Raw genomic sequence first — 27849 nt, forward strand, 5'->3', positions numbered from 1 at the left:
TATTGCTTAAGCTAAACCCTGCCAAAGGGCATTTCCCAGACACTTCAGATGAACGTTCCACAAGTTAGTGACCTGCTCAGTGTCGCACTGTCAGAGACTTGGCACCCCTGTTATTCTTGACAACTGTCTCTCCACGAGCTTGCTGACTGAGCTCCCTGGCCAAACGTGGACTCTAATTTAGTCTTCTTCCACTGGCGGGTACTACTAGTGTGTCAGGAAATGCGGGAGCCTGGCTGGCCCCTTTGCAGGTACTGTTGATCATCAGAACAGATGCCCTTAAGATCCTTCACTTGCTTAGCGTCATTCATCTTGTTAGACTTCCGGACCTCTGATTGGGACGTCCTTAAATCAAGAATAAGGAGACCTCCTACTCCTGACCGGGAATCTCTTCCCATCATCTCTATTTTAGATTTTTTTTTTTTTTTTTTGCGGTGCTGGAGATTGAACCCAAGGCCTTGTGCTTGCAAGGTAAGCACTCTACCGACTGAGCCATCTCCCCAGCCCACATCTCTATTTTAATTCCACACATTCATAAACCCTCACAATTGCCATTTCCTTAAAACCTATACTGGAATTCCTTCTCCGCCCTTCGCTCAGGTGATGCATCAGGGCTGCACTGCAACACTCGCCCCTGCAACGTTGCTGTAGTCATTTAAAGTGGCCGGTCGAATGTTGTACCACGCACGGTTAAAGGAAGACCCTTTGTTTTACTCAAGCGTGAAGCGTAATCCCAGCTCCCCCACCCCACAGATGCTCCATGGGTATTTGCTGACCTGCCTGTCACAGCATGGGAGAGGAATAGGTCTGGCAGCAGCAAAGCTGAAAACCAAGACACAGAAGGCAAGCCTGGAGTGATAAGGGCCTGACCAGTAGTGAGAGATGTGGAAAAGGAAAATGTCACAAGTAAAACATTCACTTTAAATTGCACAGATAAGGTCATGTTATGTAGAGGTTGGCTAGCTGAAGATAATTCCTAAGTCTTTCATGCCAGACATATGGACTGATTCCCACATTTCCAGGCTTGTTGCTCAGTATTTCATGTGTTTAGAGACACTGACACAACTGGCTAATTCCAGAGGCCCGAGTAGGATGTGATACATGGGTCAATAATTGAAGGGGTAGGGAATATTTAACCTGGAAAAGAGAAAAGTTTTTGTGTGTACATAATTGGCTGTACACTTTTATTTTTTTTTAACAGACTGAAACCAGGGGTGCTCCCGACCCTTTTTGAGACAGGATCTCATGAAGTTGCCCAGATCGACCTCAAACTTGCAATCTTCCTTCCTCAGCCTCCCAAGCTGCTGGGATTCCAAGCATGCGCCACTGCCCAGCAGTACATCACTTTTGACAAACTGTCACGTGAAAGAGGGCTGGATGATATTACCTGTGCATGTGCACTAGCACAGGCCAGGCTGCGGAGAGACCTTGATCAAAGGGGAAATTTGTCTTCCTTGTGTAGGGGAATCATTACAGTAGGGGATAGTAACTGGAACAAGAACAGTGAGTGTAGTGAAGTTTGAGTCAAAGATGAAGTTTTTTGCATATTGTCAACTTGGAAACATTAGATTCAAAAGATTTTCTTACCCTACCAATTTACTTCAAAAAAAATGACAATTCCCATAGTGGTTGATAAGCTCCCAGGATGCTCACAGAGGGTAACTACAAGCCCAAGTAGCATTCTACACACAGAGGATACAGCTGTGAACTATCAGGCGAATCTCCCTGGAATCATGACTGTGTCCTATTCCTGATCAAAAACTGTCACAAAGTGAAGTTTGCGCTCCTGGTGTTACATCGAAGACCCTCCAACCTGCCTTCCTAGTTTGTTCTTTCCAAGTTGCCACTAAACTGGATCATTTCCCTCCCACTTTCAATATTTCCTTCGGCTGGGGATGCACTCCTCCCATTCCTCCACCTCTTCCTGGCTGTCACAGTCTACCTCCCTTAAGGGCTGGTTCAAATGCCAGCTCACCCTCAAGATGAAAACTGTACCTCCTTTCTGAAGATCACTGGAGTTGGTCATCTAGCAATTCCTTAAGTATTTAATGAAAGTGCGTTGTATTTGCAGGCCACAAGATCCTTAGGACACATTCTCTGTATTTACCATCATTTACTTTGTATTTTAAATAATATGTGTAGTTTATCTCCCTTACTAAACCTTAAGTTTGCAGGCAGAATCAGTTCTGAGTGAACATTTCAGATTACCTGTTAGGAACTGAGCAGAGTATCGGAGGCAAATGGAGACTGTCTTTTGAGAACATGCTGTGAGTGGGAGACAGACCCCACAGAATTTGCCATCCCTTCCTGGATGGGATAAAGTGGTATAAAGGTAAAATAAGGATAATTCTGCCACCAGTCTTCAGCAAACTTCAGTGACTGGACATGTAGTGAAGACTTACATTGGGATCTGTGGATGAGCCTCCTAGATCTGTGAACCTCCTAGATTCTGCCACTGCAGGTGATGGAATTGGGTTGTGCAGAGGAAGTGACTGACCAGAAGGAAGTATGCATGCCCTGAATCCAGACCAAAAACAGTGAGTTAGAGGCTCAGAATCCTGGAGCAGCCTGAGGAGGGCAGGGCTGGAGTCCTGGAAATGGAGGAGGTGGAGGTGTAAGGAGGGAAAATTCAGAAACTTTGGGCTAAATCAAGAAATCCCTCCCTTCCACAGCTTTTATGGTTTTGCAGGGATGGGTATTAAAACCAGGTTCTTGTGCCTGCTAGGCAAGTACTTCCTCTGCACTCCATAAGCTTTCATTGTGGCACACCGTCTGAACCTGGCTAGGTAGTGGAATATAGAGATAAATAAAACATCACATGCCCATCACATCTTCATACAATATGGCAGAAAGATATACCCCACACCCAAATGTGGGCTTCCCTCAGCGGGCAAGTGAAGGACTGTGGTGTATGAGGGTTCATAAAAACTAGCAAGTTAGAGGTGAGTGAGTGATGCTATGGGACTGGATGACATTTCCAAGAGGCTGCAGGTGGACAAGCGCTAAGGGCAGAAGCCTAGAGTATCACTCTCCCAAAAGCAGGAAGCTCCAGAAGGGCAACCACTGAAGGTTTTGGTGGTGGGGTGGGGGAAGGGTCAGGACAGGGTCAAGTTCGGGATCCTACCTGAGGAAGTGGTGGACAGTGCCCAGTGCTAGAGTAAGTCAAACAGCACCAAGGCCATGGGCTTTGGCTAGAGGGTACTGCCAGTGGTTTAAGACAGATAGGTCTATCAACTGGTCCTCAGCTACAGGTAGATAAAGAGCAAGAGGTTTTGGTGTGCTACTGTACAGAAGGGTGCCTATAAACAGCAAAAATAAACCACACATTTCAAAAAGCTGCAAGAAAGCAGTTTGGAAGTTTCCAACATAAATAGTGTATCAGGAGATAGATGTTTTACCTGATTTAAACATTACACAATTACACATTATACAGTAATTGAAACAACACATTGCCCCATTAATATGTCTAATGTATCCGTTAAAATGATTAAATTAGAAAAAAGAGATATAGACAAAGTCTACAGAGTTGTCATGCAGAGCGGGCAGAGCTCCTGTGGGGTTAACACTACCTAAGTGGCAACTCAAAGGCGAGTAGGACAAAGGACAGAGGATTTCAAACTCCTCGTTTGAATCATGAGCCAAGTGGACATTCAGAATCTAAAATCAGATTCGGGAGGCTTGCTACACTACTAGGACAGACGACTATTTCAGTTTCATTCATCACGCTCCTGTTATTGCTACTCCAATATTTTCCTTTCTTGAAGTGTTTGGATTTCAGTTCCCTGTGCAATGAAAATGTTTGCCTCTAGAGCACATTTGCTTCCAGTGCTTCCCTAAATAACTTCATAGATGTCAATTGACAGTTTTCCAATGGTAGAAAGACCAAATGCAGAAAATATCCAGTAATTCAGAATAATGAGAAAAGACTAGGTTAATTAAATACCAAATTACAGATTTTATTTTTTTAAAGAATGAAGATTTTAATCAATTCCAAGACATATTATAAAGCCAGATAAAAATGAACTTTGGAAATGAAAGAGATGAATAAAAATTTACAAATTCCATCAATAATACACATTAACATGTCTTTTACATGAAGGTAAACAATAATCTCAATAAAAAAAATGCTTGTTGTCTGTACAGCTTACAGTGTACACTCATCTCAAGGTCTCAGGCACTGATTCCATTAAAAAACACTACTTATTTTTACCATGAGGTAGGTGAACTGTGAATAGCTACAGTAAACTAGATAAACATGATACAGCACAAAAGTATTTTCCTAGTCCTTCATAGTGTCTTAGTCCTTAAAGATGAATTTTTTTTAAAAGTTAGAAAAAATTTATGTTCAAAAATAAGATATTAATAATAAACTTAAAATCATGGTGCAGAAGTTTCAGGGGAAAAGCCATTTCAAAGTAAAATACAGGGTAGGATAATATCAATTTTTATAACTTAAATGACTTTAAGAGTCAAGCAAGAGTCTGAAGTATAAATAGAAATGACATGAAAAGCAATAGTATAGTAGCTTTAGGAAATACTTTAAAAATTCAGGCATTTAAAATGTAAGTATATAAGTTTAACATACTGTGTGTTAAGATTTTAAGTAGCCTTGAGCGTGTCTCTTTGTGAAGCTTTACTGAGGCTCCATGGTGCTATTCCCGAGGCCTGGACACAAGAACTGCTTCTTCAGCAGCACAACCTCAGGCAAATTATGTGATCCCTTGGTCCCTCAATTTCCAAAGCCTGGGCTTCCCTTGCAGGGAAGGGAAGGGCTGTGGTGTAGGCGGTTTACAAACCCCAGGAAGTTAGAGTTGAGCGGGTGAAGCCATGGGAGCGGGTGGCTCTTCCAAGAGGCTGCAGGTGTAAAACGCAGGTATAATTTACCTGTTGGTTGTGGACTGCTCAGAACAGTGCCCAGCAGAGAACGACGACAGCATAAATGTCTGCCTTCTTTTTTTTTCTCAACACTTTGCCATTCCTCCCACCACTTCTTCAAGCAACCATTCATCCGCTTTTGGTCCCTAAACATTAGTCAACTAATCTGAACAGACTGATAGTGGTATTTATTAAATAGGTAACTGATGACAGGAGAAAAAGCTGAAGATAAAGGGAGAAAAACCAAAGAAAAAGTTTTTAATGACAGAGTTTAGAGTACATATGTAAGGAAATAAATTACCAATAAAAAGTTATGAAGAAAATCATTGAACTAAAAACTCTGACTTGTGATACTACGTAGTAATTGGTGGAACTGCTATCATCTTTATTTAGCCTTCATGTTGCTATGCTTCCTTCATTAAGTTAGGCAACAGGATTGCTGGTTGGTGATCTACTGTGCCAGCAGCTGGGAGGGGCTACGCTGTGGCAGAAAGATTTAGACCTATGCCGCACAGTAAGCCAGTCACTAGCCGTGTATGTCTACGGGCAGGGGAGGACTGCTTGAGCCCAGGAGTTCAAGGCCAGCCTGGGCAAGTGGCACCATGCTGTGCCCACACCTGCCCCTGAGGGGAAAACAAAACAAAACAAAACGGAACCAAATTAATTCATCAGTTACACTGTCCACATTTTTGGTGCTCAAGAGCTACACATGGTTAGTGGCTACCATTGGGATGGTGCAAATATAGAAACTTCCATTATCACTGAAAGTGTCATTATACACAGCCAATTCAGAAGACCCTTGAGGTAATGCCGTCCAAGGTGCAAGTCAGAGGTCTAAGCTGAAGCAATGGCAGTGAGAAGATTAGAGACACTTAGTGTGATAAAAAGTGATGAAGGGAGACACATTGAGGATGCCTTCTAGATTTCTACCTAGGAAAAATTCTGTAGAACCATTCACCAACACAGTAAATGCAGAAGGAACAGGATGTGGGAAAAGGGAACGAAATCAGGATTGGACACAGTGAATAAAGGCAAACCTGGGGCCAGTGATGTCTGGAGCCTGCTGGCTGAGTGTAATCTATGGGGAGTCTGCAGAGGCAATCCCAAGGTACAGGGGTAGGGCTGGAGGCACAGGCTTGTGTAGAGCATGCAGGAAAGCAGGTGGCAGGAGGTGGTTAGGGGCTCATGTCAGGGCCTGGGAGGACGAGCTTTTAGATAAGAGGTTTCAAACTGTGGGTGGGTCATGAAATCAACAAACTGGGTCTCCATCAGCATTAAAAAGTTATATAAAATATTAATGTGCTTTGCATGTAATTTGGGTCATTTTTCCTTAAACAATAATTTATTTGAACACATGCATTCACTAGGTTGTAAGGATGATATATTTCTAGGTTGTGGTCCAATTAGCTTGGATGTCATCAATTTACAGAATAAGCACAACAGACTGTAAGCTACATGGGAACCAAGATAACGCCTTTTTTCATTATAATTAAAAATTCTAGTACACAATGGTAAGGACACTGCATGAAAGAATGAAACAACTTGTAGAGAAGAGGAAACCCAGGACATGGGTGACTGATAAGGCAAAGGATAAGAAAAGAAAGAGAAAAGTAACTCAGGGTCAGATGTCAGTGATGTGGCTATACTGCGAAGAGATGACCTTACTTCTGTGATTCTATGGGTTGGCAGAGAAGTCCGCCTGCAGAGCTGAAAAGGAGGTGAAGTGAGAAGCAATCAAGGACAGGGTATTGAGAGGTACTGTTTTGTACTAAGATGTGAAAGTTCAATACAAAAGAAATTATGTAGTAAATTTGGCTCTAGAACTGTGGGCCCAGTAAAGGAAACCACCAGGCAACATGGCAGTTTAAACTTAAATCAGTAAGAACAGAATTCCTTACTCGCACTATAAGCACTGTAAGTGCTCATGGCCACACGTGGCTACGGGCTATCATAATGCATACAGGTCTGATACAGAACATGACCTTTGCTGTAGAAAGTTCTGCTGGACAGTGCTGCTTTAAGCAAGAGTTTTAATTCACCAATAAAACAGGCCTGGAGAAAACAGTGTAAAGTATCCTCCAGCCCCTTTCTACCTGAAACGTTATTCAAATCCAGGAAAGAAACCACTGGGGGATTATCTTACACACCATAAGGGATAAAAATTGCATTTGGTCTCACTGGATGAGAGTGACCCCGGGAGGCCAGTGGAGACATGGAGAAGCTGCTGAATCTCGGGGTGTGATGTAGTAAGTCTGGGCAGTATATACATGCACAATGTTTTCCCACAAATCCAATAAGGATCTGTGACAAGCAGAAGCAGCTCATGATTGTAAGAACTGAATGCACAGGGAAAAGGAGCTATGGACTGGGGCAGAATAACGACAGGTATTGAGTAATGCTGCATGGGAAAAGTTAGAAAATTCAGGTTAGGGTAAACAGAAAACTGAGTGAAATGGGGTCATTACAGTGAAATTCTTGTTCTTCAAAATTAAAGTGACTTCTGGCTTTTCCTCCTGTGCTCAGGAGCCCCAGGTTTCTGTGCGAAGGAGGTTCAGAGGGAGAACGCAGGCCAGAGTGAAGACCAGGAAATGAGTTAACAAAATGCACATTAAAGAGGATTCCATTCATTGCCTATGGTAACAAAGTTTTGAAAGAGAATAATCAGAAGAGAATCACTCTACATTGCATTCAGGGAGCCCAAATCTGTTTCCTTGGCCACTTTTCATCCACATGAGTCTTGGCAAGGCCTGTTTTTGTCTTCCCTGCCTAGAGGAGTCAGGATGGAACTACCTCATTTGGCAAATTAGCCCAAATTTGGAGCACTGAATCGTGGTTTCTATCAGTCCAGGCATGGGCTCTGAAGTCTCTGGAAATCCCCATCCATCCGCTCCTCAGCTGCTTTCTCAAGGAATGCCCCCCAACCCTGCCACAACTGCCCAGTGTCACTAGAGGAGGATTTCCAAAGTTCTCAGCCAGCAGGACGTCCTGCAGCTCTGTGCATGTCGGAAGACTTTGAGGGATGGAGATGAACCTGCTCACCTCAGAAACAAGATGGGTCCTGTCTGTAACGCTGACCTGAACAGAACTGGGCTACCCTGTCCACCACTCTCCCAAACTGCCTACCATGTGCTTAATGGGGCTGTGTCAATCCCATGTGGGTGACAGATTAGGCATGTCCTTGTCTTTGTGCTTCCACTGGCTCAGGCATGATGAAGTTTGGACTGCTGTCCCTTGGGTGGGCATTGGAGGCTGTCATGGCCATAGGAGTTCACTGGTATCCCAGTCTGCCCTTCTACCTGGGCCTCTAGCTCCTCTGAACTTTCCAGCACCCTGTGCCAAGCCCTCACTTGGTGCCAGCACCTCTTTCCGTCTGTCCTTCTTCCTTGGAGGAGCGCTATCCAAGTGTGACATGGGAAGATTTCCAACACTGCACCTGGGTTCAATCCATCACTTCCTTTACTCTGACAAGCATGATGTGCACCATATTAACCTTGAGAATCAGCCTGAGGGGACTGGGAGAAAAAGTTGACATAGGGAGCAAGGAACAGATTCCAGCTGGAAACCCATGCTCTGAGAGTTCATCTTCATGTTTCCCATTGATGTCTGTAGACTTGACCCTTACATCTCCTCTGGGGGCAAAATTCTTAGAGCCCAATTCAGTGATCTTTCCCTCAGTTTTACATGCTCATAATGGATGACATTAATCTAAAATCATTTGGCATCCCTTCCATTAAATCAGAATTGCTTACTCATAGTTTATATTAGAAAGATGTTCGTTATTCTAAAGCAAAGCAGGAAGAGACTCACTCTCTAGAATATTCAAGTGTCTATTCAACTACCCTTTAGCACGTCTACAGCGTGGAACATGGGCATAGACCAAATGTCAAGTAAAACTTTTATCAGAAGATTGACATTATGCTCTACTTTTTATTTCATTTTGCTTCCTTGTAGCCACTCGTATCGAAATCATGATGCTGTCCTTTTACATGGATTGACACTTTATATAAAATCTGCCAATTTTTTCCAATAATGATAATGAATTTGTCTTTATTATTAAGTATCTCCTTAGAATTTTTTAAAATGTTATTGTAAACCACCTTGTTTTATACAAATTTTTTTAAAATTTCTTTTTACTTGTAACTTGCTTTGGAGAACAAAAACTCATGTTTGTTTACTAGACATTGGCTTTGTAACTGGAGGCTTGAAGGAAACCATAGCTCAGTATGTTTTCATTTTATTCCACCTCAAGGTCAAAGGCATACATATTCGAATCTCCTTACATTTTCAGTAAAAGAAAGTTTTAAAAAGCCTATTTCTGAGTACATTAAAATTTGAAAATATAGTTCATAATAAGTGAAAAATATCAAAGAAAATAAAACTCAGAAATTTTAACTCTTTTTATTCTGTTCTTCAATGTTATATCTCAGTAGTGTCATAAAAAGACAAAGCATCAATCCCAAGTTGAATTATAATTTTAAACACTTGATTACTTTTACTTTCATTTACATGAATGGTTCACTTATTTTAGTGCATAAAAAGTTGCTCTTTTTGCATATGTACTAAAATGTAAAATTTAATAAAAAAAAATTAAAGTGACTAGTAGAGAATAAATAATGTTTATGACTGCTACACATAATGTCATGGATTATGTATGGCCCCTTAATAAGGAATGTGGTAGAAAAGTGAGATGTTATTACCCATCAGATAATGCTGACCTCTTGGGATGAGAAAAGTCACTTTTCAAATTTTAAAACGAATACTTCCCAATTCACGGAAAAATCTCATTGAAATAACCTTTTTAAAAGGAATATACTTGATTCTACTCGCTGCCATCCCATGATGGGAATAGAAACCAATACCACATGCAGGCTAGGCAAGCATTCTACCACTGATCTACATTCCCAGACTACCCTCCCCCTAATTTTAAAAAATAATTATTCAGGGGATTAAGGGATGGAAGGTGGGAACTGAGAACTGCAGAATTCTTGGTACATAACACCTCCATCCCAACCCCTGCACTGAGGAAAAAACTGAACTCTAACATGGCTCCTGGCAGCAAGTCATGTTCCTAGGGTGACCCAATCCCTCCCTTATTAAAATGCCTGCCTGAGAAAGACCAGTGCAGCTAGGAAAATTAGTTTGTTCTAGCCAATACCTGGTAATGTGTTCCTGACTTCCTTTTCTTAGAATATTAACTAACAAGGGCAGCTCCGAATCCTTCCTTCGTGCCTTTGTTCATGTATCTCACTCCTTTAAGATGTTTACTCGGGAATGTCCTTCTCAGGAACCCGAGAGCCATTCCTCTGAAATGTAAGCATGGGGGAACAGGCCTCTCTCCCCAGTCTCGGTGGGAGTTGACAGGAGGTTCTCTGTACCTTCTCTAGGCCCAGATGTACACGTGTCGGTAAACTCTGGTTTAAGGCAGGCCTTTCCTAAGTCAGTTTCACAAGCGCAGCCCTACCCCATCCTGGGTGTCCGACGGGCTTTGTGCGCCCTGGCCAGCGCGGTCGGTGGGCCACCCTCCGGACCCCTGCTGCCTCTGCCTGGCACTCACTCACTCGCTGGCCCTGTGCTACTCCCTGGCTTGGGCGGCCCGTGCTGTAACTGGAGTTGCGCTCGATCTATCCCTTTTTTATTTTACTTTTTTGCCTTAGCAATGGACAGGATCCTAACGGCAAGCAGGCACGCACGGCTGGCCCTGTCGCGTCTGCACGGAGCAGCTTCTCAGCTCCGACTGCCCTGAGCCCGCCCAGCCCGCAGTACCCTGAGCACTGCCACACAAACACGAGTGGGGCTCCGCCGTCCCCACCGTCGGTGCGCCGGGGCAACAGCTTTCGGGCTGTAGCTCCGTCCGGCTGAGCGGGTATTTGACACGCTTCCCAAGAGAGAGGCAGGGCTCGGTCGCTGGCCTGCTTCGCCCCCCGCGAAAACCTGGGCTGGCCGAGGGCGCCGGGCCGCTGTAAACACGGGTCCAAGGCGCGCGAGGGGCCTGCTCGCCGGCCCAGGGACGATCCGTAGGGACGCGGGCGCCTGCCGTGCCACCGCCGAGCCCCGACACACCGTGCCGCCGCCCGCCCCAGCCGTTGCTCACGGTCCCGCTGACGCCCCTGCAGAAAGAAAAATCACGCCCAGAAAAGAGTTTCCTCGTCAGCCGCAGCCCCCAGGCCCGGCGGCTCCTACTGTCTCGGCCGGAAGCTCCCGAACCCACTTTCGGCGTCGCGCCCGCCCTTCCGGGCGGGGCCGGAAGTGACTTCCCAGGGTTGTCGTCCAAAAGCCGTAAAGCAAGATGGCAGCGCTCGCTCTGCGGCCACGGTCGAGTCTCCTGTTTCTAGCGTTTTTCTATTCGCGAGGGAACCCGGGTTTCCATCGCCCGTCTAGTTTCCCTAAGAACGACACGCTCACGTCTGGCTTCCACTGAGCCTTGGCAGAAAGCGAGCTGGAAGCCGGGAGGCGAGGCCGAACGTCGGGGGCACCATGCTGTACGGAACCGAAGGCCGCGGAATCCGCGCTCGGCCGGGCGGGCGGGACAGAACGGGAGGGAGGGCGTGGTTACCTGCTGGCGCACTTCCGCTTCCGCCAGGCCCCGTCGTTTTGGTTGGACCGGCTTGTTGCGGGGAGGGAGGGGGAAGGTTGTTTGCTGCCTGGGAGCTCCGCGCCGGGGGAGGTAAACTGAGGTAAGGCTGTGCGGTGAGGGCAGCGTTTGCGCCTGGATATGGAGATGCCTGGGGCATGTCCTCGGGGTTGCGGAAGGGTGCAGGGCTGGAGACGGGAGGCTCATGCTCCGCGGGGTCGGGGAGAGGAGTGGGGCGAGGCTGGGGGTTACAGAGTGAATTGCACCGCTGGGGGTGGGCGGGGCGGCGGGGGAGCGGGTGGGGGCTCGGAGGGAAGCCGGAGGGCGCTGGGTGGGGAGGGCTGGGCCGGGGTGCTGGGACCGAGGCAGAGTCGGACCTCAGGTCTTGAGTGCTGAGGAGGGAAGTTGAGACTGGGGTCCGGTCGGGATGCAAGAGCGTGGAGAGACGAGAACGCAGTCACTGGGAGGCTGAGGGGTGGGCAGGGGCTGGTGGCCGAGGCCCTGATGCTGACATGGCCATACACTTGGCCTTTGTTTCTCCTGAAGCTCCCCAGAGACCTCATCCCGAAGCCTCTGCTCCGGCCTGGCCTTCTCTCCTCTCTCCAGCTGCCACCACAGCCTGGAGGCGCCTTCCTCCACCCTCCCGAATGGTGCTCCTCTTCGCAGGCCTCGGCCCAGGATCCAGGCCCCCTTTGCCCCCTGCCTTGGAGCTGTTGCTCCAGTTTCTACTTGGTGGACTCCCGGTGGAGGGGAGAGAAGAACCTTTGCACAGACGGGGTTTTAGTTCTAGGGACTTCAGCCTCTGAGTTCGAGGTTCTTCCTGTGCCCACTTTATCAGCCTTTTGAGAAGAGAAACCCTTCTCTTTGCCATCCAGAGCCCAGGAACCCTCAGACTGGGGCCCTGGTCCCAGCATGTCAGTCCTCTCTTGTGCATAGGGCTCTGCCCTCTCCAGGTCAGCATGGCTGAGTTCAGACCGGTACCAGGGGGGCGGGAGACCCCACAAGGGGAGCTGCGGCCAGAGGTTGTAGAGGATGAAATTCCTAGGAGCCCAGTGGCGGAGGAGCCTGGAGGAGGCGGTGGAAGCAACAACAATGAGTCCAAATTGTCCCCAAGAGAGGAGGAAGAACTGGATCCTAGAATACAGGTGAGAGGACCAAGTACTGGGAGAGAAAGGGCAGCCAGACGCCAGCCCTTGTGAAGAATCGTCGGAAGAACAAGAGCTTAGACATCTCTTCCCAGTGTCCTGGGGCAGGAAATAAAACAAGTTTGCCAGCACAGCATTGTAATTTAGTGTGGCACGTGCCAGGAGGTGTGCGTGTGTGGGGGGGAAGCGCGGGGAAGGCCCTGAATGCCAGACCGTGTTGCTGAAAGCTTCCCTGAAGGAAGTCCAGGGTCAGGTTGACCAAGGAAGCCAAGGTGCACTTGAGGTCAATGGAGAGTAGAACTCTGTGCTTCTAAGTGAGCAGAGGAGCCCCTAGTGAGTGAGGGGATCCTTTCCCACTTCCTGCCTTTGCAGCAGAGCTGCCCATAAACACTCCCTTCTCGAAACTGTGAGGCCTTTCCAGTGTTGGGAAGGAGGCATTGGGATTGGGCTTAATTCCCTAGAAGGGAATCTTCTGCCTTCAGGGATCTCCATCAGTCATGGTCAGTCTATAGTAACACGGTGCTGGCTCTCAGGATGGTGGGTCACCAGAGGAATGGAAGAGCAGTTTATTGCCTTGGGGTATTTACAGTTCAGCTGGTAGGTCATGCAGTTGGTGAGGAAGACTGGCCTCCTGTGGAGGAGCTCCTTGACCTGGGTTCTGATGCTGGGTTGTAATGTCAGGGTGTTGGCTGTGAAGGTCTTTCTGTGAGCTGCTTGGACAGTGACAACCGTAATTTTTCTTGTGTTTGGGACCCAAGCTTGCCATTTGGTCAGGTTGCTTCTCCAAAGTTCTGGTATCAGATAGTGACTCACCCTTTTGTAGGTGAACAGGAGTGTCCCAGGCTTGAATTCCTGGGCTTCTTTGTCAGCAGACCTTTATTGGATCACTCCAGTGAGTTGCCAAGAAATCAAAGCTGGTCCTGGCATCCTTGTGGCCACTGTGGTCTGAGTTCCCAGGATATGTGTGTGTGGGGTGGCGCTTCTTGGACGGTGTTCATGTTTATAATGGGGCCGAGGTGAGCCGTTCATTTCTGGCGTGAGTCAGTAATTTATTTCTTTTGTACCTCATAAGCACTGCATTGAAAACAGCTTGATTTTTCTTTCTAATTCTACCGATTTGTTTTCCATTAAGGAAGTAAGTTGTACTAGTGGTGTTGGGCTCTCGTGTGATCCGTGGTTTTTAGGAAAGCTGACTGAGCTCGCTGAGCCTCAGGTTCTTCCTCTGGGAGGTGCGAGCTTGATCTGGCTGGCTTGCAGTACTCTTGTGGGCTGTGTTCTAACACAGGTGTGCAATTCCTTTCTTTCACACATTCTTTTGTCTGGTTTTTGGTGAAAGTTCACATCTGGTACTTTGGGACAGAGCTCTCTATGTTCTTGAGAAGGACCGTGCGTCCCTCCTTCAGACATTCTTCCTTCTGCTCCAGAGAGGGCCTCTCAGAAGAGAATCCACGGTGATTTTTCTGCTCTCCTGCTTCTGTGCATTTTCCCAGTCTACACATAGGCAAAGGCCATAGAATGAAGAGCCACACTTGCATTACATTGTCTGAAAAGGTGACCTCAGCGACCTGGGACTATGTAAATAGTATCCATTAAAATTGAATAAAGTCAAGTGATCCTCCTGACAGCGCTGTGCTGAGGTGCAGGCACAGAGCACTTCCCGCGTCACCGGCAGCTCTGCGAGGGTGGAGTATCCCAAGGAGGCCTGCAGGGGGCGACTAGAGCAGCCCGCGGCCCTGGCTGAGCTGCTGGGCACACTGGAGCTTGTAGGCTGCCTGGGGAGGAAAGGCCCCGCAGCATCGTGCATTTGAGGCCATAGGTGTGGCAGGCCAGCGTGCCAGCCTCTGCAGGGACTGGGCATCTTCGTGCCCCGTGGAAGCTCCTGTGTGAGGGACACCCTTCCTGGAGCAGGCCTTGGCACTTGGCCCTTCTGTGTTTGGGCTCCTCTTCTGGACATGGAGGAGTTTGGGGCATGTGCCTTTGAGGTTCATTTTAGTGTTGACAGTGACCAGACCACATCGCCTGCTCATGTGTTTTGGTGCTTTTAAATGACTGTCCATTTTTCTGGATTCTCGTTATGTTGCATGGGGCTCCACCCACAGATCCATCAAAACCCACTAGGGAGCTTTAAAATCACCCTTCCCTGACTTGCCAGCCATTTGGATTCTCTTGGGTGGGATAAAAAGTGACTCTAATGCACAGCCAGGGCGGAGTCCACTGGGACAGGGATATCCCAAAGGCAAGGGCCAGTTTTGTTATTTTCTTAAGTTCCCAGAAATGGCTGAGGCTCTCGAATGGACTGGGGCCTTTTGGCCACACATGCCCGTTGTCTGCAGGACCGGGCTGGAGGGTGGAAGGAGGCCAGTTGGCAGCTACCTGAGATGTGTTTTCTCCCTCAGGAAAGGTCACTGGCTGTGTCCCCATGTTGAGACCTCAGTGGAATTCTCCAAGTCCTCCAGCTTCCAGAGAGAGGGTCGCAGGGGAAGGAAGGGGAGAGAAGGGTGGTAGTAGGTGGGCCTGGGTCTCCCCTGTTTTTCCTCCATCTCCTCTGTGATGGGCGCACTCTTCTTTCACTCCCCCAGACTCCTCAGGGTGATTCTGCAACCGTGTCCTCATCTGGAAGTGTTGGTTTAGCTGGGGAGAGCCATCCCTGGTCCTGCTTGCTGACCGTCTCCTTGAGTGTTTTTGATGGCCTGCACTGGGTGGGGCAGGAGCATCTGTGTCCTGAGAGCCTTATGCTTTTGACTCAGTGGCTGACTTCCTGAGAGTGCAGCAGTGTGACCCAGGAAGGTCACCCTCCCTTCTGGCTCTGCTGGCTGATGGACGAGGCATGCTGACTCAGACTGTCCTCCCTGCGTTCCATCTTAGCTGAGTGCCGGGACTTGCTGCTGGAGCAGGCCGAGTGTTGCCGCCGGGCCAGCGTGGCGCCGGAGGTGCTCAGTGGCTTCCTGCTCAGCCTTGCGTGTTTGAGCCCGCTTTTCTCCCTCTGCTGGCTACTCTGCTGTCCTGGCCCCTCCTGTCCTGCTGGGCCCCACAGGGCAGAGCTCCTCAGCAGGTGGTGTGTTTTTGATTGTTGGAGGTGCTGCTGAGGTGCTAGTTCCCATGCAGAGAAGTAGTGTCTGCTCCTGCCACTGGCCAGTCGCAAGAGCTCTTGTCATTTTTCCATCCTCCTCTCATTGTTTTGCCAGATTCTGGGAACTGGGAACACTCGGGGTCCTGGGATCAGGTGGGGAGCTGATCCTGGATCTTGGTTTGCTCAGATGGACACTGCAGGGTGAGCTTGACCTCCTCCTCTCCCTTGGAATCAATGCTCACTGCATTCCTGAGGCCTGTCCTGCTCAGTAGTGGACAGCAGTCCTGTCTTTTCTGAGTTGTGCATGCAAGGACCGCCTCAGTCCCAGAGGGTGACCACAGTGTCAGGACAGGGAGCTCAGCCCCAGTTCTGTCAGGCCTCCCCTGCCTCATCTGTTCCCTGTGTGGGTGATCTAGGAGGAGCATCACAGCCACAGCTGTGGAAGAACTGGCCCATTTCTCTGAGAGACAGCAGGGACCTGCTGGTGGCCAACTTGAGCGTAGGCAGCTGGCCCACTGGGAAGGGCCTTTCCTCACCCCTTTTCTGGGGCCCTTTGGGGAGATCCCATCAGCTGCTGGGGAGTCCCTGTCAGGAAGGCGCTCTGTAACTCAGAGCTCAGCCGGGTGCAGACGCTGTGCCCAGGCATCCGCTGGCATCCTCAGCCTGTTGCCTGCCTGTCCCACGTGGCTTGTTCTGACAGTGGGTTGTAATTCACTTCCCCGTGTGCACCAGCTTTTGGACTTGTACTGTCAAATACAAGAGCCACATGCCACTGTCTTAAGTTGATATGTGCCCTCAGGGTTCAAGGCCTGTGGATTCTGAAGACCATTTAAAATTTAAAGAAAAAGTGGTTAATATTTTAGATTGAGTGCACGTTGAAATAACATTTTAGATGTATTGGGTTAAATATAGTGTGTCCTTTACAGTTTTACCTGTTTTTTTATACTTTTAAAAAACGTGGCTGCTCAAAAGCTCCAATGCAGCTCACTTTATGCTTCTCTTGACAGCGGAAGGCTCTGTCCAAGAAACAGCCACAGCGTGGGGCTCGGGAGGCAGGGTCTGCGCTCTTGTAGGTGTGCACAGTTTTGTACCCTTGTTCGCAGCCCCTTGTGGGTTTCCACCTTCATACCCTTCCTCTTACTCTGCTTGGTATGTCTGACTGGCTTCTGTGCTCTCACTTGCTGACTTGAATCTTCTCAGGGTCACAGTGGGGAGGGGAGCCTAGGAGTAAAGGGGCTAACGAGAGGTCTTGCGTGCCAGCCCAGTCCCCCTGCTGAGGGCTGAGTAGGTGAGGGGAGCAGGGCACAGCCGTATCTACAGGAAGTGGTGGCGGTGGCGCTGGTGAGAGGTCTCCTGGGGCGGCAGCAGACACTGGTGAGACCAGCTTCAGCGCCCTCGGGATTCTGGGCATTTTCTCCAGCAGTTAGCACCCCTGGCTCTCTGCCACTTCACTGAAGGCCGTGGAGTGGTTCCAGGGCTGCCTGCTTCAGCCTGGGTCCCTGCGGCACACCAGCTTGTCCGGTGACTTCTGAGAGTCTCCCTCTGCCACAAGAGCTGCACTGGCACCTGGGGTCCTGTCACCCATTGCCCAAGCAGGCCAGGGGGCCTCCGGGACCCTGCCCCGTTCCCGATCACCTCTCTACCACACCACACTTGCGGTGCCATGTCCTAGAGGTCTGTCTGCTGGGACCCTGCAGAAGCCTTTACTTGTGTCCACCTGCTTCTCCAGTTTGACCTGCCATCCCGACCCACAAACCGAGTGGCATCAGGCTCTGAGGGGCTCCCTTTGCCACTAGGAGACCTGTTTTCCCTTTCCCTGGGGCCCTGCATCTCTGGTTCTCCTACCTGCCAACTCTGGGGTGTCAGTCACCCTTTGTGTCCCTGGCTGGGGAGGTATCCTGCCCTGCCTTTCTGCTGCCCAGGTAAGTGACCCTGCTGCCCAGTGGGCATCCATGCCCATCCCTCACACAGTGGCACAAACTGCCAGAAGCCTCCACTATCTAAATTCCTGGTTGCATGACACCAAGACGTGGCGGGTATGCACTAGAGCTGTGCTGGCCGGGGGCTTGGCCTCTTTGGAGGAGACGTGGAGCGTCAGCTGAGGAGACGTGAAGCGTGTGATGGAGAGCGCTCCCCCCCACCCTGTGGGACACGTCAGTCTGAAGCTGGATTTCCTCCTCTCAGCCTGGGGTTTACTAGGCCAACAGGTGGAGCTGCGAGGGCCACATGAGGTGGTGCATAGTAGGTGTCTGACGGGGACATGCTGAGACCATCCCACCTCCATTTCTTTCCCCCTCCCAGGCATCTGGCCTGCCTTTCCCGGTCAGTGGGGCTCGCTGTCTTCCCCTGCTCTAACTCAGCACCCTCTCTGTGCAGGAGGAGCTGGAGCATCTGAACCAGGCCAGTGAGGAGATCAACCAGGTGGAGCTGCAGCTGGATGTGAGTCTCTCCTCGCATCCTTGGGCTGGTCTCAGGTTGTCCCCGTCCCCAGATTGAGACAGTGAGAGGAATGGGTGTGGAGGAAGGGGCCTGGGACCCAGGCACATGCTCTGCCCCCACCCTGTCCCTTGCCAGGAGGCCAGGACCACCTATCGCAGGATCCTGCAGGAGTCGGCAAGGAAGCTCAACACACAGGGCTCCCACCTGGGAAGCTGTATCGAGAAGGCTCGGCCCTACTATGAGGCTCGGCGGCTGGCTAAGGAGGTAGGGCTGCGTGGAGCCCGGCCCCGGCTTCTCCCGTCTGCGTGGAGTGTGAGACAGCAGCGACTGAGGGTAGAGCCCGGGACAGTCTGGCTCCACTCCAGGTCAGCTCTGGGCCAAGGAGGCGCCTTTGCCACTGTAGGCCAAGACCTGGGCAGTGGGGGCAGGTGTGAGTGGTCTGCTCCAGAAGGGCTTCAGCCTTGTGGATGTTTGTTTTATTTTTATGCTCTGCATAGCTGTGGTGGAACCTGGGGCCTGGCTCCTGCTCTCCCCCGGAGCTATCCTCCAGCTGCCACCTGCTGCCAAGGGCCTGTGTGTGGAAGGGCTCTGGCTTTAGGTGCATTTGATAGCACCAACATTCTGCTGTCTTCATCTCTTCCATTTCCTCTCTCTCCTCTTCTCTTTGGCTCTTTTTTCTGTATCTTTGCTTGACTCTCCCCCTTACCTCAATCCATCTTTCTTCTTTCCACAAATAATGTGGATCTATCATTGGAAGACTGTCATAGAAACAAAAAAAAATCCAGAATCTCCTCAAATTCTCCATGCTTTTTATACTCAGATTTGTTTTAATCCATGTGGTAAGGTACTAGGCAAGGGGACAGCTGCCTTGAAAGAATTCATTCCTCGGGACATGCCATGCCACACAGGGCCACACGGGGGAGCACCAGGGTTGTTCAGGAGGCAGAAGTGAAGGAGGCAGCAAAGCCCAGAGCTGCCCTGGTGGGTTTTGTGGGCAGCAGTGGGCGCTGCCAGGCAGGCAAGTTTGAGTGAATTTCAGATTGGGTGGTTTGAATAATTCTGGCAGGCTCTGGGCTCTGAGGGTGGTCTCGTTGTCTTGTAGCTGGCCCTGCGGTGACGGGCAGGGGAAGTATTGGCTTAAGTAGGAGTTTGGTAAAGGATAGTAGGGTCTGGGCTTTGGGTTGACCTGTGTGCCCGTGAAGGACGTCACACAGGGAAGTTGGCTACGTCTAGGCATTTTTCTAGCCTGGGGAGGAGCAGTGCCTTCTCGACCAGCAAGGTACCTAAGATGCCAGGTCATCGTGAAGTATAGAAAACAAGGGGCACGGTAGTGTGGCACAGGTGACCACCTGCTCGCTTTGTCGTCAGTCTGGCGTACAGTCTGCCAAAGTGCAATTTCACGGTTTGCGTTATTTTCATTCCCTTATTTTTCTTAGCTAGGCAAACGCTCTACCACTGAGCCGCACATCCAGCTTTAAAAACTGAGGAACATTTTCTGGTTTTAGTTATTTAGTCAGTTTTCTCTGAGAACTTAGGTTAAATTGTTTCCAGTTTTTTGTGTGGTTAGTATAGGTTGAATGTTTTTTATCTGAAATGCTTAGGACCAGAAGTATTCAGGTTTGTTCAGATTTTGGAGTATTTGCATGTACATAGTGAGATATCTTGGGGATGGGGCCCAAGTCTCTATATGACATTCATTTATATTATGTCATAAACACCTGTGGATGTTGCCTGAAGGTACTGGGGATCAAACCCAGGACCTCACACATCCTAGGCAAGCTCTCTACCACTGAGCTTCATCCGCAGCCATTCTGTTTAAGTAAATTATTCATTATTTATTAATTCATTATTTATTTATTTATGCTGAGGATTGAACCCAGGGCCTTGTGCATGGGAGGCAAGCACTCTACCAACTGAACTATCTCCCCAGCCCTTATTTAATTTTTGAGGCAGGGTCTCCCTCAGTTGCCCAGGCTGGCCTGGAACTTGGGATGCTTCTGCCTAAGCCTCCCAAGTCATTGGGATTAGAGGTGTGTGACCACGCCCGGCTAGTGTCCTTCCTTTGAATGTCTACTTCTGCATCTGCTTTTCCTCTTCCATTTCCTTATGGTGGACTCTCTAGAAGCCACTTCGCAGGCTTTCAGCTTCGTGTAGTTTGGGAAATGCAGCTGACATTGAAGTTGGTCTTCCTCCGTCTTTCACCCTGAAACCTGGGGAGGGTCCTGGTGGGGGCACCCCATCCTGATGGCCTCTCTCGCTAGGCCCAGCAGGAGACCCAGAAGGCAGCGCTGCGGTACGAGCGGGCTGTGAGCATGCACAACGCCGCCCGGGAGATGGTGTTTGTGGCCGAGCAGGGTGTCATGGCTGACAAGAACCGACTGGACCCCACGTGGCAGGAGATGCTCAACCATGCCACCTGCAAGGTAAGCAGGTGGCGCCAGCAGGTCCCTGCAGGTTCCAGGCCTCCTCTTGCTGCCCCTTTGTCCTCTCACCTCCTCATCCTCCTCTCCCTCCACCACTGCAGCCTCTGTTCTCCCGGGCTCCCCGTGTCCCCTTCCCTCTGACTCAGTGCCGCTGTGTGCTCTTCAGCTGTGGTCGCTGAACCCGAGGCTCACCCTGGGGGCGCACAGCGTTCTCGTCTCGTGAGGCTCAGCTCTGTGGTGCCTGTCTTCCGTTGGCAGCACGTGTTCCCTTTTCTGCCATACGCCTTGACTTTTGCAGTATGATTCATGTGTCATTTCCAAGCTTCTGGAAGTAACCTGGGGATGGGAGGGGCTCATTCTGTGCCTTCAACGTGTGTAGGGCAAGCGTCAGCTCCTGGCGTGGCAGTTCTCAGGTTCTCTTAGTGCAGTGGGCGCTAGCTTCTGTGGAGCTCGCACAGATGCCAGCGCAGGGCATTGTGGGAAGGGACCATTGAAACGTGCACTGTGGGACAGTAAGGGTGGGCGCCTTAAGATGGAGCCTGTCCGTGTCTGCCTGGACTAGGGCCCGACAGACCTGCTGGACAAGGTGACCAGCGCCCCCACCTGCTCCCTGCCCCCCCTGTAGCTTCCAATCGTGTGCACTTTGGGTGAAGCCTGGAGAACCCTGTGCATAGCTGTGGCTCCCCACAGGGACTCCTCCCGTCCCCAGCCCCTTGACACAACTGTGGCTGCCGTGTGCCCACAGACATTGCAGAGATGGCGTTAGCGCCTTTCTTGATGTCAGCAAAGCTGGATGGCAGGTAGCGCAGGTGACAACAGACAGGACAATGGGAAGAAGTGGCTGGCCGCAGAGACACGTGCGTGAGACCTGGTCCTTGAAGACCAGGAGATCAGGCAGCAAGTGCAGAAAGACAAGGTGCTCTCTCCAGGCCTGTGGACCCGCGTTCTCCTGTGGGTCCCAGGCTCTACAGTTCCTGTGCAGCTTCCCTTCAGCTTGGGCATGTGCCAGGGACCCAAGCATGTGCTCCAGCTCAGTGACGTGTGTCCCCGCCTCACGCCGGCCAGGTGAACGAGGCAGAGGAGGAGCGGCTTCGAGGCGAGCGGGAGCACCAGCGAGTGACGCGGCTGTGCCAGCAGGCTGAGGCTCGCGTGCAGGCCCTGCAGAAGACCCTCCGTCGCGCCATCGGCAAGAGCCGCCCCTACTTTGAGCTCAAGGCCCAGTTCAGCCAGATCCTGGAGGTAGCTGAACCGGAGTGAGGGAGGGGCTGCGCGGAAAGTGAGGGCGGGTCAAGGGTGAGGCAGCGTTGCCAGGTGATCTGCAGGAGAGGGGTGGTGATGGGCTTATCTGGCACAGAAACCAGTTGAGGAATGGAGGCAAGTGGGAAAAAGAATTGGTGGAAGCCCCGACGGGAAAGAGGACCAGAGGGCAGCTGGTGGGGACTGAGCCGGGACAGCTGCAGAAGAGGAGTGGGGCAGGGTCAGGGCTGGACTGCCAGGAAGGACAGCAGGTCTGCCGGTACCCAGGGCCTCCAGGGTGGGAGGCCATGGTCTCCGGCACAGTGCTGTGGGGCTGGCGGTGACCCATGCCCACCTGTCTTGCTCTCTGCAGGAGCATAAGGCCAAGGTGACGGAACTGGAGCAGCAGGTGGCTCAGGCCAAGACCCGCTACTCAGTCGCCCTGCGCAACCTGGAGCAGATCAGCGAGCAGATTCACGCTCGGCGCAGGGGCCTGCCCGCCCACCCGCCGGGGCCACGGCGCTCCTCCCCTGTGGGGGCCGAGGCTGGGCCCGAGAGCCTGGAGGATGGGGACAGTGGCATCGAGGGGGCTGAAGGCGGGGGGCTGGAGGAGGCTGGCGGCCTCGGGCCTGGACCTGGCGCCGACACAGACACGCTGAGCCTGCTGAGCCTGCGCACCGTGGCCTCGGACCTGCAGAAGTGCGACTCCGTGGAGCATCTGCGGGGCCTCTCGGACCATGCCAGCCTGGACGGCCAGGAGCTGGGGCCCCGGAGCGGGGGCCGCCGGGGCAGTGACGGGGGGGGCCCGGGGGGGCCGCCACCAGCGCAGCGTCAGCCTGTAGCGCCCCGGCCAGGGCTTCGGGCCTTTCTCCCACGGTGGGCTCGTCGGGCCCCGTGGGCACCTTCCTGACGTGTCCTGCCAGGAGGCCAGCTGTCAGCTCGCTGCCTGCCCTGCTGCCTCAGCCTCCCTCCTGGCCTCGGGAGGCAGCCTGCAGGACCCCTTCAGAAGGTCTGCCCTCTGCACTCCTGCCCTGCCCCCTGCCGACCCCTCACTGGCCACATGCCCTTGACTTTCCACTTTCTGACTTCCCTCCTTCCCCCTCCAGCATTTCCCCTCAGGGAACTTGGTCTAGAACACCCGGGAAGCTCTTCAGAGAACATGAGTACCCTAACCAGGGGGGCAGCCCTCTGCTGCTGCACCCCAAAGCAGTTCCCAGGGTGCCCTGGCTATGCTGCTGAGCCCTGACGGCCACGTGCCCCGCCCTTCTGCCCTAGCCTGCCTGCGACCGGTGACCGCGTGCCTCTGGCGACAGCGCCCTCCTCAGTGTGCCCCTTTGTGAGCTGAGCTGCTCTTACGTGTGCCCTGTAGCAGAACTTGCCAGAGGCCCGTGTCGGGGAGCCCGACCCCATCAGCATGGGGACTGTCACTCTGGACTGGCTCTGTCCCTGTGGTGTCTCTCCGGCTGGGCGGAGTCCTCACCCTTGCCCAGGTGCTAGTGGGTCCCCGGGGGTCCACGTGGGAAGCTGATGTGGTCCCCTTCCCTCCCTCTTGCCGTGGAGCTGGGCCAGTGTTTCTGGGCGGGCGCAGCTGAACTGGATCTCAGCCCTCCTGTGGGGCCTTGGGGAACTGGTGCTCAATCGCTCTCCCTTGCTCTGCCCACACCAGAAGTACCTGCTCCAGGCCCCTGGGGCGTGCTTAGGCTGGCCGGTAAAGCCTTGCCTGCCGTGCGTGGAGAGGAGTCCCCTGGGTGAGGGTCCCCCGGGAGCAGCTCCAGCGGTGGCTGCTCAGGTGTGTCGGGAAGCCACACCAGACCTGGGTGTCGGGAGAGCTGGTCCTGCTGTCTTGCCCCACGAGGACGGGGCGTCTACCAGCCTGGGCGCTGCCACCAGCACTCGAGCAGGGAGTGGGCCGCCTGGGTCTGCAGGCATCTCCTGTGCTCAGGTTGGAGGAGGAAGGTCACGATGAGAACCTCGGGGTTTGAGGTGGCCACTGGCAGGGAGGAGAAGCAGGGGACACAGGTGCGCAACGATGAGAACCTCGAGGTTTGAGCTGGCCATGGCGGGGAGGGCAGGGGAGACTCGGTGTGCGTGAGTGCATGTGTTGGCGTGCGTGTGGGAAAGGGGCCGCCTTGGTTTTATTTAAATAAAATAGTTTCTGTAACAGTAACGTTTACTGTTCCTGTTGGAGGAAGGAGGGGAAGGGGGCGAGCGTGGAGGGCAGCTGCCTGGGTGGCGTGGCCAGGGAGGTGCATGGAGGGCCAGGTGGAGCCAACCAGGCTGCAGGGAGGGGCCCGCAGGGAGGGCGTGGTGCAGGGAGGGTGTAGTGGGCACTGTTGGAACCAGGAGGAGCGTGCTGCTGGGTGGCAGGTATGAAGGAACGGGTGCTGGCGCTGTCAAATTGGGTGTCCACTAAATGATTTCAAATGGACGCGGGTTCTTGTCCCGTGAAGTATGTAGAGCATGCTCAGTTCCAGGAGGGATGTGAACTGAGCAGCCTCAGAGGCCAAGAGCAAAAGGCTGGACCAGCTGTAGCCAGCGGTGCGTGCCCACTTGCAGACCTGGGTAGAGGCAGGTGGCCAGGGGAAGCAGATCTCTGCAGGGGGTGGGGATGGCACCAGGAAGGGGCAGGTGAAGGCCAGGAACTGGAGGGACAGCAGAGCTGTGGTCCTGGCGGCACTGGGGGCATGAGTCGCTGGGAGCCAGTGTCTGAGAAGTCATGGCGTGCCCCTTGGTGGGGACTGCCGGCCCTTGGGGACCCCCTTGGCTGGCCTGCAGTTGGGTGCTGAACTATTACCTTCATTACTGGCAGTGCATGGCTGGGTGAGCGGACTTGGTATTATGTTCGGTGGTGCTGGCGATGGAACCCGGGGCCTTGCTCATGCTAGCAAGTGCTCTAACATGGGGCTGTACCTCAGCCCAAGGGGCTTTTTACAAAAAATCGTACCTATTAGAGGTGTACAACACGATGTCTTGATAAGCAGTGGAAGGGTTTCCAGGGTGAAGTATGTAAGCATTCTCGTCATTGTTCGTAGCATCCCTCCTGTGGGGAGGAAACCTCCTCTCAGCAAGCTTTGGTATACAGTGTCATTCTCAGGCTGGGTTTTCTGAGATGGCACTAAGTGATCCCTGGCAGGGGTCCTGTAGGGCTCCTGGTGGAAGGAGCCCAGGGAAGGACCGGCCGTGCCCTGCGTTTTCTCCCTGCAGGATCTTATGCCAGAGCAGACGAGGGTGGAGGGAGGCCGTGGGGCAGAGTTTCTGGTGGAAGGGGCAAGCCAAGCCGGTGGTCTCCCTCCCACGCTGACGGCAGTGCTCACCTGGTGTGTCTCGTGTGGGCGCGCACGCCCGTTTATGGTGCCTCGTCCCCTCTCCCGCGTCCTCCCACTGAGGGGCTGGTGCAGACCTTGGACCTCACATCAGCAGAGGACTTTTGCTTTGTGTGCCTCCCCAAGCTGGGCCGGAGGCCGGAGGCAGGACCTGACCTTCGTGTCTGGTGCCTGCCCCAGGTCCTCACTCTGATTTGTCACCCATCCAATGGGACAATGTGGGCCTGCGCAGCAGCCGTCCGCAGTGTGTCCAGCTGTTTCCACCTGGGCTTCTCTGGCCCCCGAGGCCTACGCCAAGGAAGCCTTGTCCTGTCTGTTGCTGGACAAGGAGGCTCCTTATAAAACAGTCGCACCTGCCTCACTGATGAGCCCGCAAACCTGACCTGCTGTCTGGTGGCTTGATCTCACCAGGGGAGGTGGCTTCTCAGATGTCACTGTCCCATGCTGTTGGCAGGGGGCAGCAGCTACCTGAAGGAAGGAGCCCAGTGAGTTCTTGGCGCAGGGGGTGGGGCTCAGTGTGTCCTGCAGCCCCGAGGTCTTCCTCATGCCCACTGCAGAGGGGCCTGGGAGACTCAGGGGGAGTGGGCACAGTGTGGAGAGCCCTCTGTCCTCAGGCCGCCTGCATCTCCAGGTGTCCTCGGAGTCGCCAGCTGTGTGTGAGAGCAGACAGCGTCTCCGGGTGCTTGTCCTTTGAGACAGGGCATTTGGGAGCTGCTGGTGCACAGTGTGCTCAGGGCTCACCTCCTGGTCCTCCCTCGTGTGCTGCCCTCCCCTTCCTAAGCCCCAGGCTGCACCACTCTGGGGGGTGCCCTGGGGGGTGGGAGCCAACAGAAGGATGTGTGCAGTTTATCAAGAAGTATTTACCAGGCTATTTCAGCATGCAAAGCACTGCGATGGGAACACCACAGACTGACGCTGGGGGAGGTGTCCAGACAAGGAATGCGGGTGTGCACAGGAAGCAGGTGATGGGGCTACAGTGAAGGCCTGGAAAGGGGGCCTGTGTCCCCAGCTCTGAACCTGCCCCTTGGACTTGGACTGCAGCAAGGTGGTAGCAGGAAGCCCCTGCCTGTCTTGGGTCCCCTGACTCCCTCTTCTCGCTCGTCGGATGCCCTGAGCGCCTCTGGCCAGGGCCTCTTCTCACCGTGCTGCGTGCTGGGGCCTGGGACGCTGCACTTTTCACCAGACGTTGCCCGCTGACTTGCTCCTGCTGGGGGGACGCTTCCGCCTGCCCAGCTTCTGCCTGTGCTTGAAGCCCAGCCCTTTCTGGGGCCCTAGTTCTCAGCTGGCCCCACCCAGATCCCCATGACTGTGGCGTGAGCTTGATGTTGCACGGATGTTTCCTTCAGGTGCAGTGACTGCAGTGCAGGGTCCAAATTGGGACGGTCAGATTCGGTAGGTGTTTGAGCAGGTATAGCCCAGGGCTGGCTCAGGTGACACTGATACGTGGTCACCCTCATTCCAGACCTCGGGAACTTCTGTTGATGAGTGAGCCCAGGCGTTGGAAGCACTGAGCTTGCTGTCCAGGAAGGCTTGTCTTTGGCTGGCTGATGTGCACAATGGCTGTGTGCCTGAGTCACGGGTTCCTCTGGGGCTCTGCCTTCCTGTCTGCAGGTGGGGTGGCTGCACTTGGGACACCACCTCTCAGGGTAACGAAGACATTAGAACTGTCCAGGTGGCAGGGGATGTCAGGCCGCTGGAGGAGAACAGGGGCGTGTTGACGGGCCTGGGGTCGGAGCACGAGATGGCTGAGCAAGCCCAGGTTGGTGAGGACCCTCCTGCAGGCAGCGCAGGGACGTGGGGTGACGGCGGTGCATCCTGGCTGAGGAAACGAGGTCTGGGCAGTGGCTTCTGCAGGCAGGCAGCGGGTGTTCACCACAGCGTGAAAAAAATGTTGATGTATCCCACCTTAGTTGGGAGGAAGGGAGGCCAAGATGAACTTCTTCCCTGTTCCTGAAAGAGGAATTTTGAGAGCCAGGTCGGGGGGGAGGAGCAGGCCACAGGGCTCAGAGGGACACCTCCTTCTCGGCTGGTGCTTCGTCTCACTGTGCTTTCCAGTTCTAATCATCCATTGTCCTTTCCACTCTTCCTTGAAAAAAATTCACTTTACAAATTATTTATTTTGAAACAAGATAAGAAGACTTGGTATCTATCAGAAAACTACCAGTCAGAAATATGTCTTATCCTCAAAGCACGAACACGTTCAGATTTCACATTGCCAATAAAGAGTTTGACTGTGCTTCCTTCTTAGATTGGAAAAACTAAAGCTCAGCAAAAACTAGTTTCGAGCACGCCCAAGCCTTCGTGTGTTTGTGGTGCTGGGGATCGAGCCCCACCCCTAGTCCCACCTAAGTAAGTCAGTAAAATGCTAAGAATTCTGATTATAGAAGTGACACAGAGAAATCGAAGCAGAACAAAATCAACTAAAGGAAAGAGGAAGGCCCTGTGAGCCCCCTCTGGAGCTCTCCCCCTATCAAGAGAAGACAGCTGGGTTTGGGACACCTCTCCCCAGGCCTTGTGTTCCACACATGCAAAGCACCTCCTTTTGGCCCATCTTACACGTGTGGCACTTGATTTTACACTTACTATATGTTTGATGCTTTACCATGTCAATGCATGTTGGCTGCATGGTAGTCTTATTAAATAACCTTTTAAAAAGAGCAATATCCCTTTTTAAAAATCAATCACACAAGTATGTGCTTATAATTGTAAGAAAATGGACAGAATCCTAAAACAAACATTTAAAAGTAATCTCTATTTTTTTTACCAGTGT

The 27849-nt window shown here is 52.2% G+C and overlaps 1 protein-coding gene across 1 annotated transcript; it reads left to right on the forward strand.

Annotated features, from left to right (window-relative positions):
* Nucleotides 1-11416: 11416 nt before the first annotated feature.
* On the forward strand, nt 11417-23914 carry Sh3bp5l (SH3 binding domain protein 5 like). The gene is given in 8 exon segments (XM_047556074.1): nt 11417-11546; nt 11990-12588; nt 18035-18097; nt 18233-18361; nt 20359-20520; nt 21586-21759; nt 22130-22552; nt 22554-23914. Coding segments are annotated over 7 exon segments (1182 nt in total). The 5' UTR covers nt 11417-11546; nt 11990-12402; the 3' UTR covers nt 22599-23914.
* Nucleotides 23915-27849: the final 3935 nt, after the last annotated feature.

Source organism: Sciurus carolinensis, chromosome 6 (genome assembly GCF_902686445.1).
Source record: "Sciurus carolinensis chromosome 6, mSciCar1.2, whole genome shotgun sequence".
Lineage (NCBI taxonomy): Eukaryota > Metazoa > Chordata > Mammalia > Rodentia > Sciuridae > Sciurus > Sciurus carolinensis.